Raw genomic sequence first — 18041 nt, forward strand, 5'->3', positions numbered from 1 at the left:
TATATGAATATTAAAGAAATGGAAGAGCACATTCTTTGTCAAGTCTATGAGCTTATATGCATAGAGAAATGTAAAATTAAACTACTTTTCTATAAAATGTAGTCTTAAAATAACATTAGTCTTGAAACCATACAGATTATTGAAATTGTGGTTATTTTGAGCCTGAACTAAGTGGATTAAATAATTATCTTTCATTTTGCTTGCAAATACATAGTCTTAAAATGACCAAATATTGACTGAAACCCACTTGTGAAGAAAATGGAAATGAGAAACATGATTATTCTGAGTAAAAATATTTACCCCTTCATTTGGAGAAAATTATTTGATATGTTAGTAAATGTATTCTAGCCCACTGGACAATAACTGTTTTGAGCATAAGACTGTATGATATTTCTTCCAAAGCTTAATAGAATTCCATTTTTAAATATGAAATATATTTTTCTCTGTGCTTTAGATAGTAATAAACTTTACTCTTAAATATAGATGGTAAGCTTTTATATTTTGTGGAAAGGTTTCTCTTCTTTTAATAACACCAACTCTACTTTTCTGCAATTGAAAGACATCTCACAATTGAATTAACTTATAGTATCACATGTAAATGAAAATTATCTCAATACCCAATTAATTGTCACTGTCTCTAGAAGTTACATATCTAGGAGCTTCACTCTAAATTTTTAGCCTTTTTGTAGTTCTGTATGTGTGTTCAAATGAAAAAACAAAAACATGTGTATGATGTGTGTGTGTCCTGCTCACAGTGCCAGATGTTGGGGAAAAACCCCAAAAGTCTAAATTCAGTATCAATTGTGAAGAGAAACGTATCTACACGGGCAAAGCAGCTGTTCCCAGTGGTGGCCAGCCGGGACAAAACCCACACCCTTTCCAGGAGAGGGTCCTTTTATATAGGGGTGAATAGTAAAGACATGTGGTGGGTCATCATGCAGACCGCCAGAAAGAACAATGCATTCTGAAGTTAACAGATAACATTGGGCAGTTATCACAACATATATCCATTAATCTTCTTTCTGAGGATATTCTGGCTTTCTGGGTAGTCAGCTAAGCCTGGGGCTATAGGAAGTTAAACAGTCACAGAAGTTTAAAGGGAGTCCAGCATCTCCCAGATGCCTTTATTGCTGGAGCTATATTGCATCTCTGGCTTCCCCTACATTGTGGATAATAAATACATGATTAACATATTTAAAAGTAAAATGCAGATATTTTAGGTAATCATCACTTTCTATGGGAAATTCTATATATTCTCAAGAATAGATAATTTATCCCCAATTTTAGTGAACTGTTTTCTCAAATATTATTATTGGTTTTTGAATTAGTTCTGTTTTCTGTGATTAGACCAGGGTTTGCAGTATAAATCACTGCAGTTTGAAAATATGCTTTCTCTTGTCTTCTCTTGTCTTCCTTTGACATGGCATTGAGGTTGCCCATGACAGTTGTCTGTTTACTATAATTTGGACACCAACACTGTCTTTGTCACACAAACATGATTTTCTCTGAATGGACACATTTGCTGTTTGTGAAACAAGTGCTTATATACGCTATAGAATATAGTCTTTGGTCAGTTTCAACTGATGTTTTTATTTGTGTTATGGGCACTTGGTCATGAACTTATTATACTAACCCACAGATTGCTTTTGAATGAAGATTTTCCCAAATGAATAAATTTAAAAAATATATTGAAATCTTTTTAAAAATTATTTACACTTCATAATTCTAAAATTTAAAGTTTTACTCTGTATCTAAACCAAATGTATGTGTATACATTTTACATTACATGAATCTGTCCTTGTATTTTCTCATTTTTCATTACTATTTATGTACACTATTGTCAATGTAAGAAACATCTAGACCTGTAAGAATTTTTATGAGTTTATTTGAGCCAAACTGACCACAGCAGGAAGCAAAAAAGAAACATCCAAACCTGTAAGAATTTTTATGAGTTCATTTGAGTCTAACTGTTGACAATTGAAAGGAAGCAAGGTTTCAATGGATTGAAAAAATGCTCCTGGAAATGGCAGTTTTGCATCTTATTTTTTATATCAGAATCAAAGGAGAAGAGGTAGGGGGTTACATGAAATTCATTGGTGGCACATTAGGGAGGTGGGAGGAAGCGAAGTGGGGAAATCTCTGAGATTGGAAGAAAAGTAAAATGAAGAGAAACATACTTCTTTTACTTTGGTGGGTACAGGATAATTAACCTTTAACATTTACAGCACATAGAGTTGTATGTGGGGAACAATGTAACAATGAGGAAATTAGTGGTCTCCTACTCTGGTTGTGTGTGTGCTCTGAGGAGTCTGGAAAAAGGGGGATTACTCTGACACTTCAAAGGTATGTTATTGTAGATGCAAAAAGACCATAGACAGGCTCAGTTAAGGTAAAGACTGACTTTTGTCAAGAAAGATACCATCCTAGGAAATCATTACTCACCTTGACTTTTTTTGTCAGGTTTAGTATGTGGACTCCAAATTCCTTTGCCTTAAGGACCATGTGTTCCTTATTTTTGCATCTGCAGACTTAACTTCAGTGTAGGACACGTAGCAGGTACTATGTAAAAAATTGAGTCAATAATAAGATACTTCATCTACTCTTCAGTGGGAAGGAGCAGACGATGCTATATCTAAATGAATATATACATTGGTTCTGTTTCTCCTGGCTGTCTCCGCAGCTCAGTTACCCTCACTCTAGCAGAGCGGCATGGCCTGTCCATGATTGCATGGGATATGCCTTGTCTTTTACGTCAGAACAGAAAACCAAATTTAGTGGAGTGTGCCAATATATATTAAGTTGTTGATAAGTTAAAACACAATTTTAAGAAGGTGCAAAGGTGAATATGGTTAGGGTGAACTGCAGATGATTTAACTTCTTCAGTTGAAATACAATAGGTTGTATAAGATATATGTTAAAATATTTTACCTTTGGAAAATAATAAAAATGATAACTATACTGAGACATCTATGGTAAGAGAAGCATGTGTGTGTATATATATGTATATACATATATATACCATTGGATAAAAATAATATCTATTTTCCTTCTCTTGATAATTTTTCATATGGAACCCAGTAAAAACAAGGTAAACCCTTAAATAGCAATCATCAAATTTCCCTTTGTGTTGAAATTTCATAGTACCTTTTTTGAGTTATTATGAACTCTTAGGTGACTGGGATTTCCAGATTTTTCTCTTATCACTCGCTGTTGCCTACACTTATCTTCAAAGTTATTTTAATAGCATCTGAGACAGGACTGTTAAGAACTCTGCTCTGGGGATCTCATTAACCAACTCTAGATTTAATATCATTAAGGAATCTTTTTAATGAAACATTATTAAATATTTTAATGTTAAATCAATGTCGATTTATTTTTTATTGCTCTGAGCTAATGTTTTGTTTTTTATAAGCCTATTTATTAGAAGTCTCATTGGAAATGTATTTTCCCGTACATTTTCATATAAACACGCACACACACACACACACACACACACACATATTTTAAATTTAAGTTACAATGAATGATTTACTGGAGTGACATTTAGTCTTAAAAAGTACTACAAAATAAATTTTCTCTATTGATCATATAAACCTTGTCTTTAGGGTATCTGTGGTGTGGTTAGCAAAGCATCAAAACCTGAGTGTAGCTGCAAGCAGCAAGATTAACTAGGCCAAATGCCCGCCATCTAGTGGCTGTGTAGATCTAGTGCAGCCTAATTTGACAAGGTTGATTTTGGGGCAGTGGTTAACTCAGCTACCTACAAGAAGGAGCCAAGCAGATAATATAAATGGAAGAAGTGGGTGGCAGAAAAATCAATTTTTGGTATATATCTCATTCTGTGGTTATGGAACTATGGTGTAAGCACATAACATAAACAGGATGTAGAAAAATAATTTTAAATTCAGAATGGAAAGAAAAATGCAAGCTATGTGATAAATAGTCTCAGGGAATGGCGAGTTGTATGGCAAACTGAGCAGCTGGAGGTTTACTTATTTTCAAGCAAGAGCACAAGTACGGTGTTGGGAGACCTTCCAATTTTTCAAGAGAAACTGGAAATCTGGATTTGTATATGAAATAGTCTAATATTAATATATTGGCTCATTTTTTAAAGATATGATATGGCCCTACCTTAAATATATTTTGGAATGGCATTTGGTCATTTTGAGATCCTTCTTCCAAAAAAGATCTTGAATTTATTATTTTTATTTCTTTCAGAGAACAGAAAATGTTTCTGGTGTCTTTCAGCAACATTGTGAAGTGGGACTGGAATAAAAAGTTACTGAATTATTGCTAGCTTGGGTCTCATTGAAGACATTTTAAATTCACCAACAGACACTATCAAGATGCTAAGGTTATAGATGTAAATAAGACAAGCTCTTCTCTTTGATCTCTTCCACTACTGTACCTTAAATGAGGTACCCAGTAATGTGATCACAGAGCATGGCCGCTTTCTGCAGAGATTGCACACTAAGATGTTTGGATGAAACTTTCCATTGTTAATCTTGGTTCTGAACTCCATATAGAATTTAAGTCCATAATTTATAATACTCTGATGTATTTTTCTTGCAACTTTCTGCAGGACAGTTTTGAGTTTTAAAAAGCATTAAATTATAGTTTGCAATATAGAGGAGAATAAAACACTGAGATAGTTGTTTGTTACTTTCTTTCACCAGTGTCCTTAATCTTGACCACATCTTTCCCCGTCTGCACAGAGGAAGTGAATAAAAAGAAAAAGTAATAAGAATGGTCAGAATTCAGATCCTTTAAGCTTGTTCAAAATAGGAGAGGCAGAGTGAAATGAAAGGAACTACAAATAGTCATGTGGCCTAATTCCTTCTCTTGGGCCTTCTCTGTTCATTATGTCAAACAGTCACATTTAAAGGCAACCCATAGTCTGCCCAACTGCCCAGCAGATCCTGACAGGCCCTTTAGCTCTCTGACCTGAACTACGACCACTAGTTTCCCTGCTGTTCCCTTTTCACATAACACTGATCCCCCTTACACCTTTGTACTGGTAGACTCACAGAAACCAACTTATTCTTAAACTGCCACATGTCTTTGATAAAGTGTCACTTTCTCAGTGAGGTTTACCCCATCTATCTATCACATTGGGAAAGATATTCCTTATACTTCCAATCCCTTCTATTTTGCTCTACTCCTCCCTACTCAGTAGCAATGATTACCCTAATCCTAATGCATAATTTATTTATTATGTTTACTATAAATATTTCTTCTGCTTAAACATATGCACTCTGAGGATAGAGACCTTTGTCTTATTTTGTTTACTGATGTTTCAGAAAACAATGTCCAGCATATACATGCCTTTCTATATATGTATTTTTAAAGATTTTATTTATTTATTTTTAGAAAGAGGGGAAGGGAGGGAAAAAGAGAAGGAGAGAAACATTGATATGACAGAAAGACATTGATCAGTTGCCTCTCGCATGCACTCTGACCTAGGACCAAACCTGCAATCCATGCATGTGCCCTGACTGGGAATTGAACTGGTGACCTTTCACTTTGTGAGACAACACCTAACCAACTGAGCCACACCAGAATGAATGAAGGTTGGATTTCTTATTCATTTAGGTCTGGACATACTTCCCACAGCTTGCTATAATTGTCCATGGAAAGATTTCTTGCAGTAAATTATATCATGTGTAGGCTTATGATCTATTTTATCATTATTACTAGCAATTACAAAAACACATGTTAAGAGAATAAAGACAGTTGTATGTTTGGTCTCCAAAACATAGGTTAAAAGTAAAATGAGGGCAGTCACCTTGTATAATTATAATAATTAGTATAAAAAACTATAAAGAAAAAATTGACTTGAGGTAGCAGAAAGGGCAAGAATACAAAGTCAAAAGAATTGTGATAAAGAATACAGACTTCCAGTCAAGATGGTGGCATAGGTAAACATGGCTTGCCTCCTGCCACAACCACATCAAAACTACAACTAAAATATAGAACAACCATCACTCAGAACTATCAGAAATCGAATTGAATGGAAGTCTGACAACTATAGAATCAAATAAACCACATCCATCCAGACTGAAAGTGGGGTGGAGATGAGGAGATGGGCTGGTCCCACACCCACGTGTGGTGGATAAAAATTTGGGAAGGATATCTTGGGAGTGAGGAGTCCCATATCCACACCGGGCCTCCCAGCCCAGGGTTCCTGTGCCAGAAAGATAAGTCCCCATAACTTCTAGTTGCAAAAACCAGCCAGAATTGAGTCACTGGAAGAAATTTCTGGAGTCTCATACAGTTCCCCTTAAAGAACCCACACATGGACTTACTCAGATTCACTCTCTCTGGGCTCCAGCACCAGTGGCATATGGGGAAGAAGTGAAGATCTAGCAACAAGGTGAGAAGTGGAGGACAGTTTTCTGAGCTCTCCCCGTACAGAACCACATAGCTGGCTGATGGCTGCCATATCTGAAACCCATCAACCTGGCACAATTGCCTCACCCTGGAGATCCCAAGATTCTGTCCCACCCAACTTATGGGGCCACCCAAACTGTTAACTGTGACTTTTTTATATAAATGGCTGGTCTTGGCTCATGCTTCACAACTTCCTACATCTTACCAAACAAGCAACAGCTCACCTCATTGAGCCCCCCAGCTCCCATACCTCTTGCTAAATGGCTCCAAGCCTGGCTAGCAGCAGCCAGCCAAGATTCACAGTTTGGCTTTGCTTGGGGATCTCCAGGCCCAGCACAAGTAGCAGAAATCTCAGAAGAACACAAGTGGGAGCTGACCTTGGCCTGCACCACCCAGTAAATTACAGAGCCTTCATCCCCAATGGACAACAATGAACCACACCTGAGCACCACCACCCTGCCCCTGTGCAGCTGATCCTCCATGGAGGGTGGAGGTTGGTGGTCAGTGGTCACAACCAGTCCTGTGGCAACTGGCCCGAATAAATCCCTCCCATTGATCTGCAAACAGCAACCAAGGCTCAACTACAAGAGGAGGATGTGCTTAGGTCACAAGAAGGGCAAACACAAGTATCCAATGAGGGTGATAGAGGAGGCTGTGCCACTTGACCCTAGAGGACACCTACTACATTAGGGCATGCTACCAAGATGGGAGTCATAGTAGCTCTACTTAATATATAGAAACAAACACAGGGAGGCTGCCAAAATGAGGAGACAAAGAAACGTGACCCAGATGAAAGAACAGACCAAAAATCCTGAAAAAGAACTAAACAAAATGGAGATAAGCAATCTATCAAATGCAGAGTTCAAAACGCTGGTTATAAGCATGCTCAAGGAACTTATTGAGGACCTCAGCAGCATAAAAAAGATTTAGTTAGAAATGAAGAATATACTAATTGAAATAAAGAACAATTTACAGGGAAAAACAATAGGATGGATGAAACTGAGAATCAAATCAATGATTTGGAACATAAGGAAGCAAAAAGCAGCCAATCAGAATAACAAGAAAAAGAAGGATCCAAAGAAACAAGGATAGTGTAGGCAGCCTCTGGGACAACTTCAAGCATTCCAACATTCGCATCATAGGGTGCCAGAAGGAGAAGAGAAAGAGCAAGAAATTTAAAATTTATTTGAAAAAATAATGAAAGAAAACACTTCCCTAATTTGGTAAAGGAAGTAGACATGCAAGTTTAGGAAGCACTGAGAGTCTCAAACCAGGTGGATGCAAAGAGGCCTTCTCCAAGGCACATCATAATTAAAATGCCAAAGGTTAAATATAAATAGAGAGTCTTAAATGCAGCATGAAAAAAACAGCTAGTTGCCTACAGGAGAGTTCCCGTAAGACTGTCAGCTGATTTCTCAAAAGAAACTTTGCAGGCTAGGAGGAATTGGGAAGAAATATTAAAAGTCATGAAAAGCAGGGACCTACAGCCAAGATTGCTTTGCCCAGCAAAGCTATCATTTAGAATTGAAGGGCAGATAAAGAGCTTCTCAGACAAGAAAAATCTAAAGGAGTTTACCATCACCAAACTCTTATTATATGAAGTGTTAAAGGGACTTATTTAAGAAAAAGAAAATCAAAACTATGAACAATAAAATGGCAATAAATACATATCTATCAACAATTGAATCTAAAAATACATATCTATCAACAATTGAATCTAAAAACAAACTAAGCAAACAAGAAAGAACAGGAACAGAATCATGGATATGGAGAGCATTTTGCTGGTTGCCAGATGGGAGGGTGGCATAGGGAACTGGGTGAAGAGGTGAGCGAATTAAGAAGTACAACAAGTAGGTACAGAATAGCCATGGGGATGTTAAGAACAGTATAGCAGATGGAGTAACCAAAGAACTTATATGCATGACCGATGGACATGAACAATGCTGCGGGGGTGGCCTGAGGGAGGGGGTGCTGGTTGGAGGGGGAAAAAGGTGGAAAATTGGGACAACTATAATAGCATAATCAATAAAAATAATTTTGAAAAATTATGCTGATATCTTGGCTACACCAGCTCTCTCATCTCTGTTTAGCTGTTTATTATCTCTGAGTCTTAGTTACCATATCTTTTGTATAGGAATAATAATAGTAGTAGACTCTGTCTTTTTACTTTATAACATGCTTTTTTTCATAATACATACTTGTATTCTTCAACAATTAACCCAGCATATATCTAAATCTATAATTATTTTATTTTTCTGTTCATGTGACAGATTCACCTTTTAAAATAAAAGCTCCACGGGGACATGTCTGTCTTTGTTTTTCAATGTCATGTTCCCAGCTCTAAACACAACATATGACATGTAATAGTTGCTCGGTAAATATGTTGTTAAATAAGTAATTAAGTAAATTTAAGCCATGAAGTTTAAGTGGTAAAATAATAGTAAATTGGTTTGCAGTCAATTGTTAAAATACAGGTGTCATTATTATTGTTACTATCTAAACCTTATCATCACCATCATCACCATCATCATCATCATCATCATCATCATCAAATATGTGTTACTCAGACTTCTTTAATTCAATTCCAAGAGGGCGAACATCCTCCTGTATTACTGACTTAGCTTTTTTGTGTGAAACAACACCGACAACATCTTGCTGATCTAGTGATTTTTGTTACAGGTCTCCAAGCTGGCTGGTGTTTTGGTCAAGCATGGTGTCACGAAAGGTGACACTGTGGTTATCTACATGCCCATGATCCCACAGGCAATATATACCATGCTGGCATGCGCAAGGATAGGAGCCATCCACAGTCTCATATTTGGGGGATTTGCATCCAAAGAACTAAGTAGCCGCATTGACCATGCAAAGGTAAGAGCTTTATTTAAAGAAATCAGATAGTGGCTCTATGTAGTACAGCCATATCTGCGGATGAATCATCAAAGGACAATTTGTACTTATTAGACCCTCCTTTCATTCAGTATACTTAATGTTTATTTTGTCTTTGGCATATATCTATTAACCAAAATTTTATTTTCGAATCCTATATGAAAGACATATCTTTCTAGGTGCTGTGAAGAATATAAAATATGTTAATTTGCCATATATTTGGGTGTATAAGACAAATAAAATAACTAATAACTAATTTATTTGTTCAACATATATTTATTAAGCTCCCACTGTGTGCCTGGTGCCATCCTTGGAACAGGATAGTAAATGATAATGATTTAATGGTGGGGATGCATAGTTAGTTTTATAATCTACATACTTCCAGGAAGGATGAGAGAGCACAGAGCTTAAGAGAGGGTGTCAGTGGGGAGTGAGGTTACATGTTTAAATGGGGTACTAAAATAACAAGCTTGATGTGGCTGTTGTGAAATATCATTCAGATGTTGAATTTAAAACACTTAACATAGTGCCTGGCATGGAAGACTCATTAAAAAGAAAAAAAAAATTGTTTCTATTATTCTATGAATTTAGAGCAGGGATCAGCAAACTCTTTTCTGTATATTAACAAATAATAAATATTTTAAGTATTTCGAGTTGCATGGTTTCTACTCAGCTGTGCTGTTGTGGCACAAAGGCATCCTTAGATGCTACAAAAACAAAGACCATGGCAGTGTCTCAAAGAAATCATACAGAAACATGCTGTGGGCAGGGTGTGGTTCTCATTCAGTTTGCATACTCATAATTTAGAGGAAAGGGAGATTTCTTTTAGTTGAGTACCCAAAGAAAACTTCTCAAAGAATGTGAGAGTTGAATTAGATCTTGGCCAAAATTCAGCTAGTTAAAAAGAATGGTATCATGGAACCCAAAGTGTTAAGTCTAGCATTAGAGGCAGGAATGGGTAAAATTCATTCAGAGGTCAGTGAATAGACTGATGTGACTGAAGAGGAGCAGAAGATGAGCTTGCAAAGGCGGTTTAGTCTAAAGTCGATCCTGTAGACTTTGGCCAGTCAGTTTTGAGCAGATGAGTTTCATTCTTTAAGCAATGTTAAGTGGAGGCAAGCCTTTCAATTTGATGTGAATGGGATGGAAGCTAGAAGCTGGAATAAGAACCTTTGGTAGGTGGTCTGTCTGTGAAGCAATTGGTGATGTGCAGGCAAGTCACAGTAGTAGGAACATGAAGGAAGGAAGGTTGTTATAAGAGAAAGAAATGATTGACCTTTAGAATTTTACAAGCCCAAGATGAGGCATTCTTAACAAGAGAGGGACCTAATATATATTGAAAGTCCCCTGAGGGCTAGGCATAACAGTGTTTGCATGTCTGACTTCATCTGGAATAGATCCCTTATTAGAACTATGAGTAGAAGCTGGTTTGTAGACTAACTGCTTGGATTCATTATTTCCCTTTCTCTTTTTTAAACATGTTGAGTTAGGGCTTGTGAAGGGAAATCTAGGGGGAAATATCAGTCAGTCATTGACCTGTGGACTCAATGGGCAGTTGGGAACTTCTCTGTGGAAGCTATAGACTCCTGTTTTTCACCTACAGAAATCAAAACATCATTTGGATAAAGGTATGAGATGTATTATTTCCTTTTTGTAAAATTTTATATGATGCAGGGAAATTGAGATATACAAAAATAAGTTTAAGCTTATGCTGTACCAGTGGAATTTTCATCTATAACACACATAAACTCACCCTTTTTAAGTAGCTTAGGCTATAAGCACATTATCTTATGGACAAGACTGTTAATTATGTTAAATTAAATGCAAGAAGATGGAAATAGAGATGCATATCTGAGATATTTGGATACAATTAATAGTTGAAATAAGGGATGATTTTGATGTCATGATTTTCAAATAAATAGGTTGAAGAAAAAGTTTTATTTTAACAAAAAATAGAAAGGATAAATTGTAGTAAGTCAATAAAGACCAAATAAAACTGTTACGAGCAATGTCAGCTCTCACGTCATGAGTCTGGAGAAGAAAGAATTCAGAGCCAACAACTCTAATGCAAGAGGAAGTTTACTTAGCATGCAAAGCCAAAGTATATAAAGGAGGAACCCAAATAACACTGGAATTATCTTCTGGAAGGCAGGCCCCTTTCAGTATAGGCTTCCCCAACCAGGTGAGTGTATCAGTGACCAGCTGGTGTTGGTGTGAGAGGCTGTGTTCGGCTTCAGTGAATATTTTAAAGACTCTTTCCATGCATTAGCCCATTTCATGATGGGTGATTTATTTGAACACCTGCCCACACCCACGCTGAGTGTTTAGCAGTTTTTGACCAAAAACGGCATGTACTCCCATGCCCTATTCATCCTCTCTCTTCACCTGGTCTTGCCCCAAGCAATTTTTTTTGTTTTTGTTTCCCTGGATGAAAAAAGTCCTCCAAGGGAAATGTTTTGCAGATGTGGAAGAGGTAGAACCAAAAATGGCAGAAGCACTAAAAGGCATCAAAATGGACGAGTTCAAAAACTGTTTTGAGCAGTTGAAAAATATCTTGAGAGTAGTATTGCCTCAGATGGAGAGTCCTTTAAAGATGACTGAAGTTTAAACATGTAATAATAAATACACAATTTTTTATAAATAAATTCCGGGGGCCGGCCAAGATGGAGGCTTAGACTGACACACTCAGTCTCCCTCTACAACTAGAAAGGAATACAACTACCTCAAAACAAAAGATAACTAGAAATTCCAGCAAATAAAACTACACGGAAGCCCAACATATGAAGTTATAAACCAGCGGTGCTCGTCGGACAGGTAGGGACAGCGGAAATCAGGCGGTGCTGTTTGCGGTAGCACCAGGGACGTGGCAGGGAGAGCAATCCTGACTGCAGTCGAGCCCCAGCAGCTCCTGACCCCAACACTGGGAAAGGCAGCCCCCGCATTGCCTTGGAATGTGAGGCCCAGAGAGCAGGAGGATGGATCCCAGTCTCCCAGCAGAGAATAATGGTAGGAATCCATCTTGGACTCCCGCCCCCAAAACAAAGCGCCACAGCTTCGTGAAATAGGTTGCAGATCGCCACCGGTCACAGGGTAGTGGTGACAAAGTGCCACAGCACAGCGAAAAGGTAGTGGATCACCGGTTGCTGGGTTGTGACGAGTACACAAGCTTCGCCCCCTATAGCCTGCCCCAGAAGCAAAGCAAAACGCAAATCTGTCAGAATGAGGCAGACAACTCTAGAAACCCGGTGACACAGCTCACCGGACAGCAGATGAAGAATCTGACAGATGAACAAATAAGAAACCTTTCAGAGGCTCAATTCAGAGCTATAGTCATTAGGTGGCTTACAGAATTAACAAAAGATTTGGAACAAGACAGAGAAGGAATGAAAACCACTCATACTGAAAAAAACAAAAACACATATGAGACAAGTGGTGAGGAAATAAAATCCAGGGATCAAACCAACAAACCATAACATAGAGAAGGAACAAACAGTCAACCAGTGCAGAGAGAGGAAACAGAAAACAAGGAAAGTGAGGTGAGGATCAGAAACCTTTGGGACAGCTATAAGAGATCGAACATATGGACTATAGGATTGCCAGAGGGTGAAGAAGAAGAACTAGAAATTGAAAAATTGAGTGAAAATATAATAAAGCAGAACTTCCAAAACTTGGGGAAGGAAATAGACTTATAGGTCCAGGAAGCACAGAGAGTTCCAGAAAAACTGGACCCAGGGAGAACAACACCAAGACACATTATAATCAAATTGTCAAAAATTAAAGAGAGAATCTTAAAAGCATCAAGAGAGAAGAAAAGAATCATGTACAAAGGGGTCCCAATTAGCCTATCAGTTGACTTCTCAAGGGAGACCCTGCAGGCAAGAAGGGACTGGCGAGAAATATTCAAAGTAATGAAAAGCAAAAACCTACAACCACGAATACTCTATCCAGCAAAGCTGTCATTCAGAGTAGAAGGGCAGAGAAAGTGTTTCCAGGACAAAATAAAACTGAAAGAGTTCATTAGATCCAAACCACTATTATATGAGATGTTAAAGGGACTGGTTTAGAAAAAGGAGGATCAAAACTATAAACATTAAAATGAAAACTGCATCACAAGAAACAACAACAGAAGCTAGGGAATTGAAACAAAGGCAAACTAAATAGGCAATGAGAGTGGAAAAGGAACTATAGGTGTGGGGAACATATTGAGGGGAGGTCAGCAGGGAGAGGAAAAAGGAAGAGGGAGGGAGATGGTATAGGAATTAAGAAGCATAGTAGGAGGGAATGGAGTAGACAGGAAGCTATTGAGAAGAACTATATGCACAACCAATGGACATGGACTAAAAGGGGGGGACAACTGGAGGGAGGGGGGTCACCAGGTGGAGGGAAGCAGAGGGAAGGGAAATTGGGACAACTGTAACAGTGTAATGAATAAAACATTTTTTAAAAAGAATTCTGGGGGTTTTGGGTTTCTCCTTGTACTCAAAGAGAAGATTCGAGCAGGTTGCTCAGAGAGTTGCCTCAGCCTTTTAGAAAGAAAGTCACAGAGGCAGCAGAAGTGGGCCAGCTGGGCTGCATAATCTCAGGGTACTAGTTGCGGGGGGAAAGGACCCTTGGAGGTGGGTTTAGTGGCTTAGCCCCGGGAGAGCTGCCACTGCCTGTTGCGCCCCTGCTTGCAAGTCTTATGGGGGTCCCTAGAGAGTAGGAGAAAGAAAGCAAAAATATGCACCTGAAGAAAGAAAAAGGTACAGGCATGCTTAAGAGAGGGGACACACACTGGGTCCTTTATCCTAAGGGTTTTTATCTTTTTTCTAAAGGAATTTTAGGGGAGGTCTCAGGAGAGGATCTCAATAGAATATTCATCAGCTTTTCAAGTGTCTTTTTCTTATGCTGCTGCATCAAAATGAGTGTATAGGTCATTTTCTGGTTAGTTTCACATTCAAAGAATGTCACCAAAGAGGGACAGGTACCGAGCATGGTCTGGAATGTGTGCAACTTTGCAATTTATTATTTGGCTGTAAATTGTTTTGGTCAGTTTGTTCAGGTATTTTTGTCAGTTCCTGCATTCTACTCACCAAGGCATTTTCCTAGCTTCTTACCCTCCTGCCTCAAACTCTCCAATAAAAGGCTAATAGAAATGTGAAAAGGAATTATTATTGTAAAGGAAGAGTCTAATTTTGACTTTTTTAAATTATTCAAGTTTTGATATATCCTGTGTGTTCTTAATTTGATTTGTAACTTTTCTTTATTTGCAATTCTAGTCTTACAGAATGCTATTTAGAGTTATTTTTGTAAGTATTACAGATATTAAAATGTGAATTATATTCAAATGTATGACCTTCAAAAATATAATGAAAGGAAACAAGATATATTTTTTTCTTCTTTCCTTTTTTTTTCCCCTTTTAAATGGCAGCTTGATAGAGCAGAAAGAAAGTTTCTATAATCAGACAAGTTCCACTGCTTGTAATCTGGGGCAAGTTTTGTAACTGCACTGAGCCTCAGCTCCATGAATATTAAATAATATTCAAAAAGCACAAAGTACTATGTATGCATATATTTAGCATAATATAAACCTTCCCTGGATGAATTGTATTGTAACCAGAAATCAGAATTCAGGAATAGATGCATGATCTTGGATTGATTATTTCTCTCCTGAATAATTTATTATGTTACCTTTGCTTTGGATTTCTTGGTGAAGAAATAGTTTACTTAAAAGAGTAATGATATGTTTGTTTCTGCAAATTAATGAGAATTTTGGTTTAGCTCCACAAATATTTATTGAGCTTATGATATGACAAGCATGATACCAGGCATAAAAGACCCAGAAGTGGATAGGATTTAAATTTGGCGCTGGAGAGCTTCCCGTGCAGTGGTGGGGATGGAGGAACACTGACTATGGTCAGACATCTGAGGTTTGCCCAGTGTGTACTGAGGACGGGAGATTAACCCTAACTTCTACATCCCCTTTCAGAGACATCTTTTGGTTTCATCTGTGTATATCTTGAGTAACTAGCAAGTTGTCAGATAAAGAAAAGTACCAAGTGTGTCTTAATGATAGGCTTTGTGGGACTTAAAACCTAAATCATTTGGGAGCCCTTTTAAGAAAAATGTGGCAGAATTACAAATATTTGGTAAAAATGAATATGTATATATATAAAAGAAGAATCATAAAGGAATTATCAGAGATTCAGGTTCCTTCCTTCTGTGGTCTCTAGGTATTTAAGTGAAGATGCTTATGTCGAAAACCTTAAAAATGCTTCCTGATAAGCCCCTAGGCTGGCCCCCCAACCCAAGAAAATGCTCCAGCCTCAGCAGCAGCCAGCGGTGCTGTGGCCTCTGCAAGTGAGAGCCCCCTAGCTTGCATTTTACTGGTTCATGGCAAAACTACTGGCTTAATAAATTCTTCGGGAAGTGTTTTTTCGCAGCTCATACTTATTAGCCAAAAGCATGTTGACATGTAATTTTGAACACATAAGTGAAATTTAAGTGGAAGTGGTTAGGTTTATAACACTTGAAAAAGGCTTATTGGTTTTCAGGTCATTTATTCAATAGAGAACAGAATTATTCAGTCATTTTTTTGAGATATGTTGAAGTGCTTGTCTGCACCTGAAATACTGTGATTACTTTAATTAGGATTGTTAAGCTTTCTCAATTATTTTTTATTGTAGCCCAAGGTGGTTGTTACAGCATCATTTGGCATTGAACCTGGAAGGAAGGTGGAATACATACCACTTCTAGAAGAAGCTCTGCAAGTAGGACAACACAAACCGGATAAAGTTCTCATTTATAATCGTCCAAATATGGTAATCTGAATATTGAACTTGGCTCTTGTTTATAATGATGTGCTAAGGATGATTCTGGTTTTGACCATTTAACACAAACCTTTGATTTATGAACCATTAAATATTGTCACTATTAGGCCAAAAAAAAAAAAAAAGACATTAGATATGAATGATATTGTCTCTCTTTATTAAAAAACTGGCTTAAAATAAAAAGATTGAAACACAGTCTTGGCTGGGTGGCTCAGTTGCTGGGAACGTCAATTCCCTGTCAGGAATACCTAGGTTGTGGGTTTGATTATGGTGGGGAAGCGTATTGAAGGCAACCAATCAACGTTTCTTTCTCATATCAATGTTTCTCTCTCTTTCTCTCTCTCTCTCTCTCTAAAATCAGTAAATATATCCTAGGGTGAAGAGTAAAAATAATGATTGAAAAAATAGCCATAATATCAGTGAACTAATTCTCTGTATAGTCTATTGTGATATCATTTATTAATGTAAATTATAACAATAATAATAGTACTAACAAACACTTACTGACTGCCCACCACATATGGTGGATCATTTTAAAAATCTTCAAGATAAGTCCATGCTCTAGGTGACAGATAGTGTTACTTGCCCAGTTGGTAAGTGTAAAAATCATGATCTGAATGCATGCACTCTGACCACCTGCTTAATCCCAAGCTGTCCTGTCTTATGGAAAAGTGTGATTAATTTGTATGTAAAATGTCTTTTAAAAACTTTAGTAAGGGTATTTAGTTCAGAAGTAAAAACTATGTTCAAGAAAGCAAAATTTGAATACTCTAAACATACCGTATTCTGTGATCCACAAAGGAAGAAAAAGAAGTATAATACATCAATGAATATATTTTATAATTGCTTTTCCTAGTATATTGGACCTAATGGTCACCTTCTTTCTGCAGTCAAGCAAGTATCCAGGTATTTTTACAGTAGGACCAACTTGGGTTTCTTGCTGACTAAAATTTTTCACAGAAGAAAAATTACAAGAGGGGAAATAATCATGTATAATTTTGTGGGACTCTTGAGAGCTTATTGCAGAAAATGCTTAAATGACAAGAGATAAGAATAGAGAGCTTTAAAACTATGTCATTTTGATTAGCACCTAGCAATTCCCATACCACATTAAATTCCCAAGTAAAGGTTTAGTAGACTGGTTCACAAACTGCTGCACTTAGTGATTTTTCTACTCCTACCGTCTCAGAGAAGAATTTTGAGTTTCTTTCAGATGACCTCAAGCCTTTAAAAAGGTTTGTTGCTATTGAATCAGGGAATGCAGTCAGCAATGGGAGGCGTTTGGTGAGAGGTTAGCAAGGAGTAGGTAGGAACACACACACACACACACGTTTTTGTGGGTATGTGTGTGTTATTCACCCATGTCTGAATTCATGTAAAATTTGTAAAGAACTTATGCCAGGCCTGATACTAAGTACCTTCAAATACTTCTTATTTAATTCTCAAAAACACATAAAGTAGATGCTATTACTGGTCCCATTGTGTGGATAAAGAAATTGAGTCATGGAGAAATCATGGCGTAAAGTCACACCTAGTAAGACGTGGAGTCAAGATTTGAACTCCAGTTAAATGCCTTTCAACCAACATATTTCTTTTACTTTATAGCAAAATGGCTATGGATATGAATGTTTCCAATTCAGATTTTTCTAATGCAAATCTCTTCTCCTTCCTTTTAATAGGTAAAGATCCACTGTCCCTCTCCCCATCCTCATACGTAACTGGCTCACCTTTTCTCCCTCCTATTGTTTCTTAAGACTCTTCCTTCTATTTTGATTTATCTCTATTTTATATGAGGGCTTTGGATGTCTCTTGTCCTTCATATTAGTTCTGCTGTTCAGGCAGTAATTAAGCCCAGTGGACTGGCTTTGCTTTGACTTTAGAGAAAAACAAATTGAAGCTTAGTGGAGTCTTTCATTAACCAGATTTGCATTTTTGCCAGTAAAAACCTGGCAGGCA

The 18041-nt window shown here is 37.4% G+C and overlaps 1 protein-coding gene across 1 annotated transcript in view; it reads left to right on the forward strand.

Annotated features, from left to right (window-relative positions):
- Nucleotides 1–18041, forward strand: part of ACSS3 (acyl-CoA synthetase short chain family member 3) — a 170973-nt gene that overhangs the window by 48144 nt on the left and 104788 nt on the right. Inside the window, exons 3-4 of the mRNA XM_090273670.1 lie at nucleotides 9070–9258; nucleotides 15942–16076. Coding sequence (XP_090129796.1) covers nucleotides 9070–9258; nucleotides 15942–16076 — 324 coding nt within the window. The remainder of the gene's footprint in view (nucleotides 1–9069; nucleotides 9259–15941; nucleotides 16077–18041) is intronic.

The sequence above is a fragment of the Furipterus horrens genome, unplaced genomic scaffold (genome assembly GCF_987537825.1).
Source record: "Furipterus horrens unplaced genomic scaffold, mFurHor1.1.pri manual_scaffold_4, whole genome shotgun sequence".
NCBI classification, from domain to species: Eukaryota; Metazoa; Chordata; class Mammalia; order Chiroptera; family Furipteridae; genus Furipterus; species Furipterus horrens.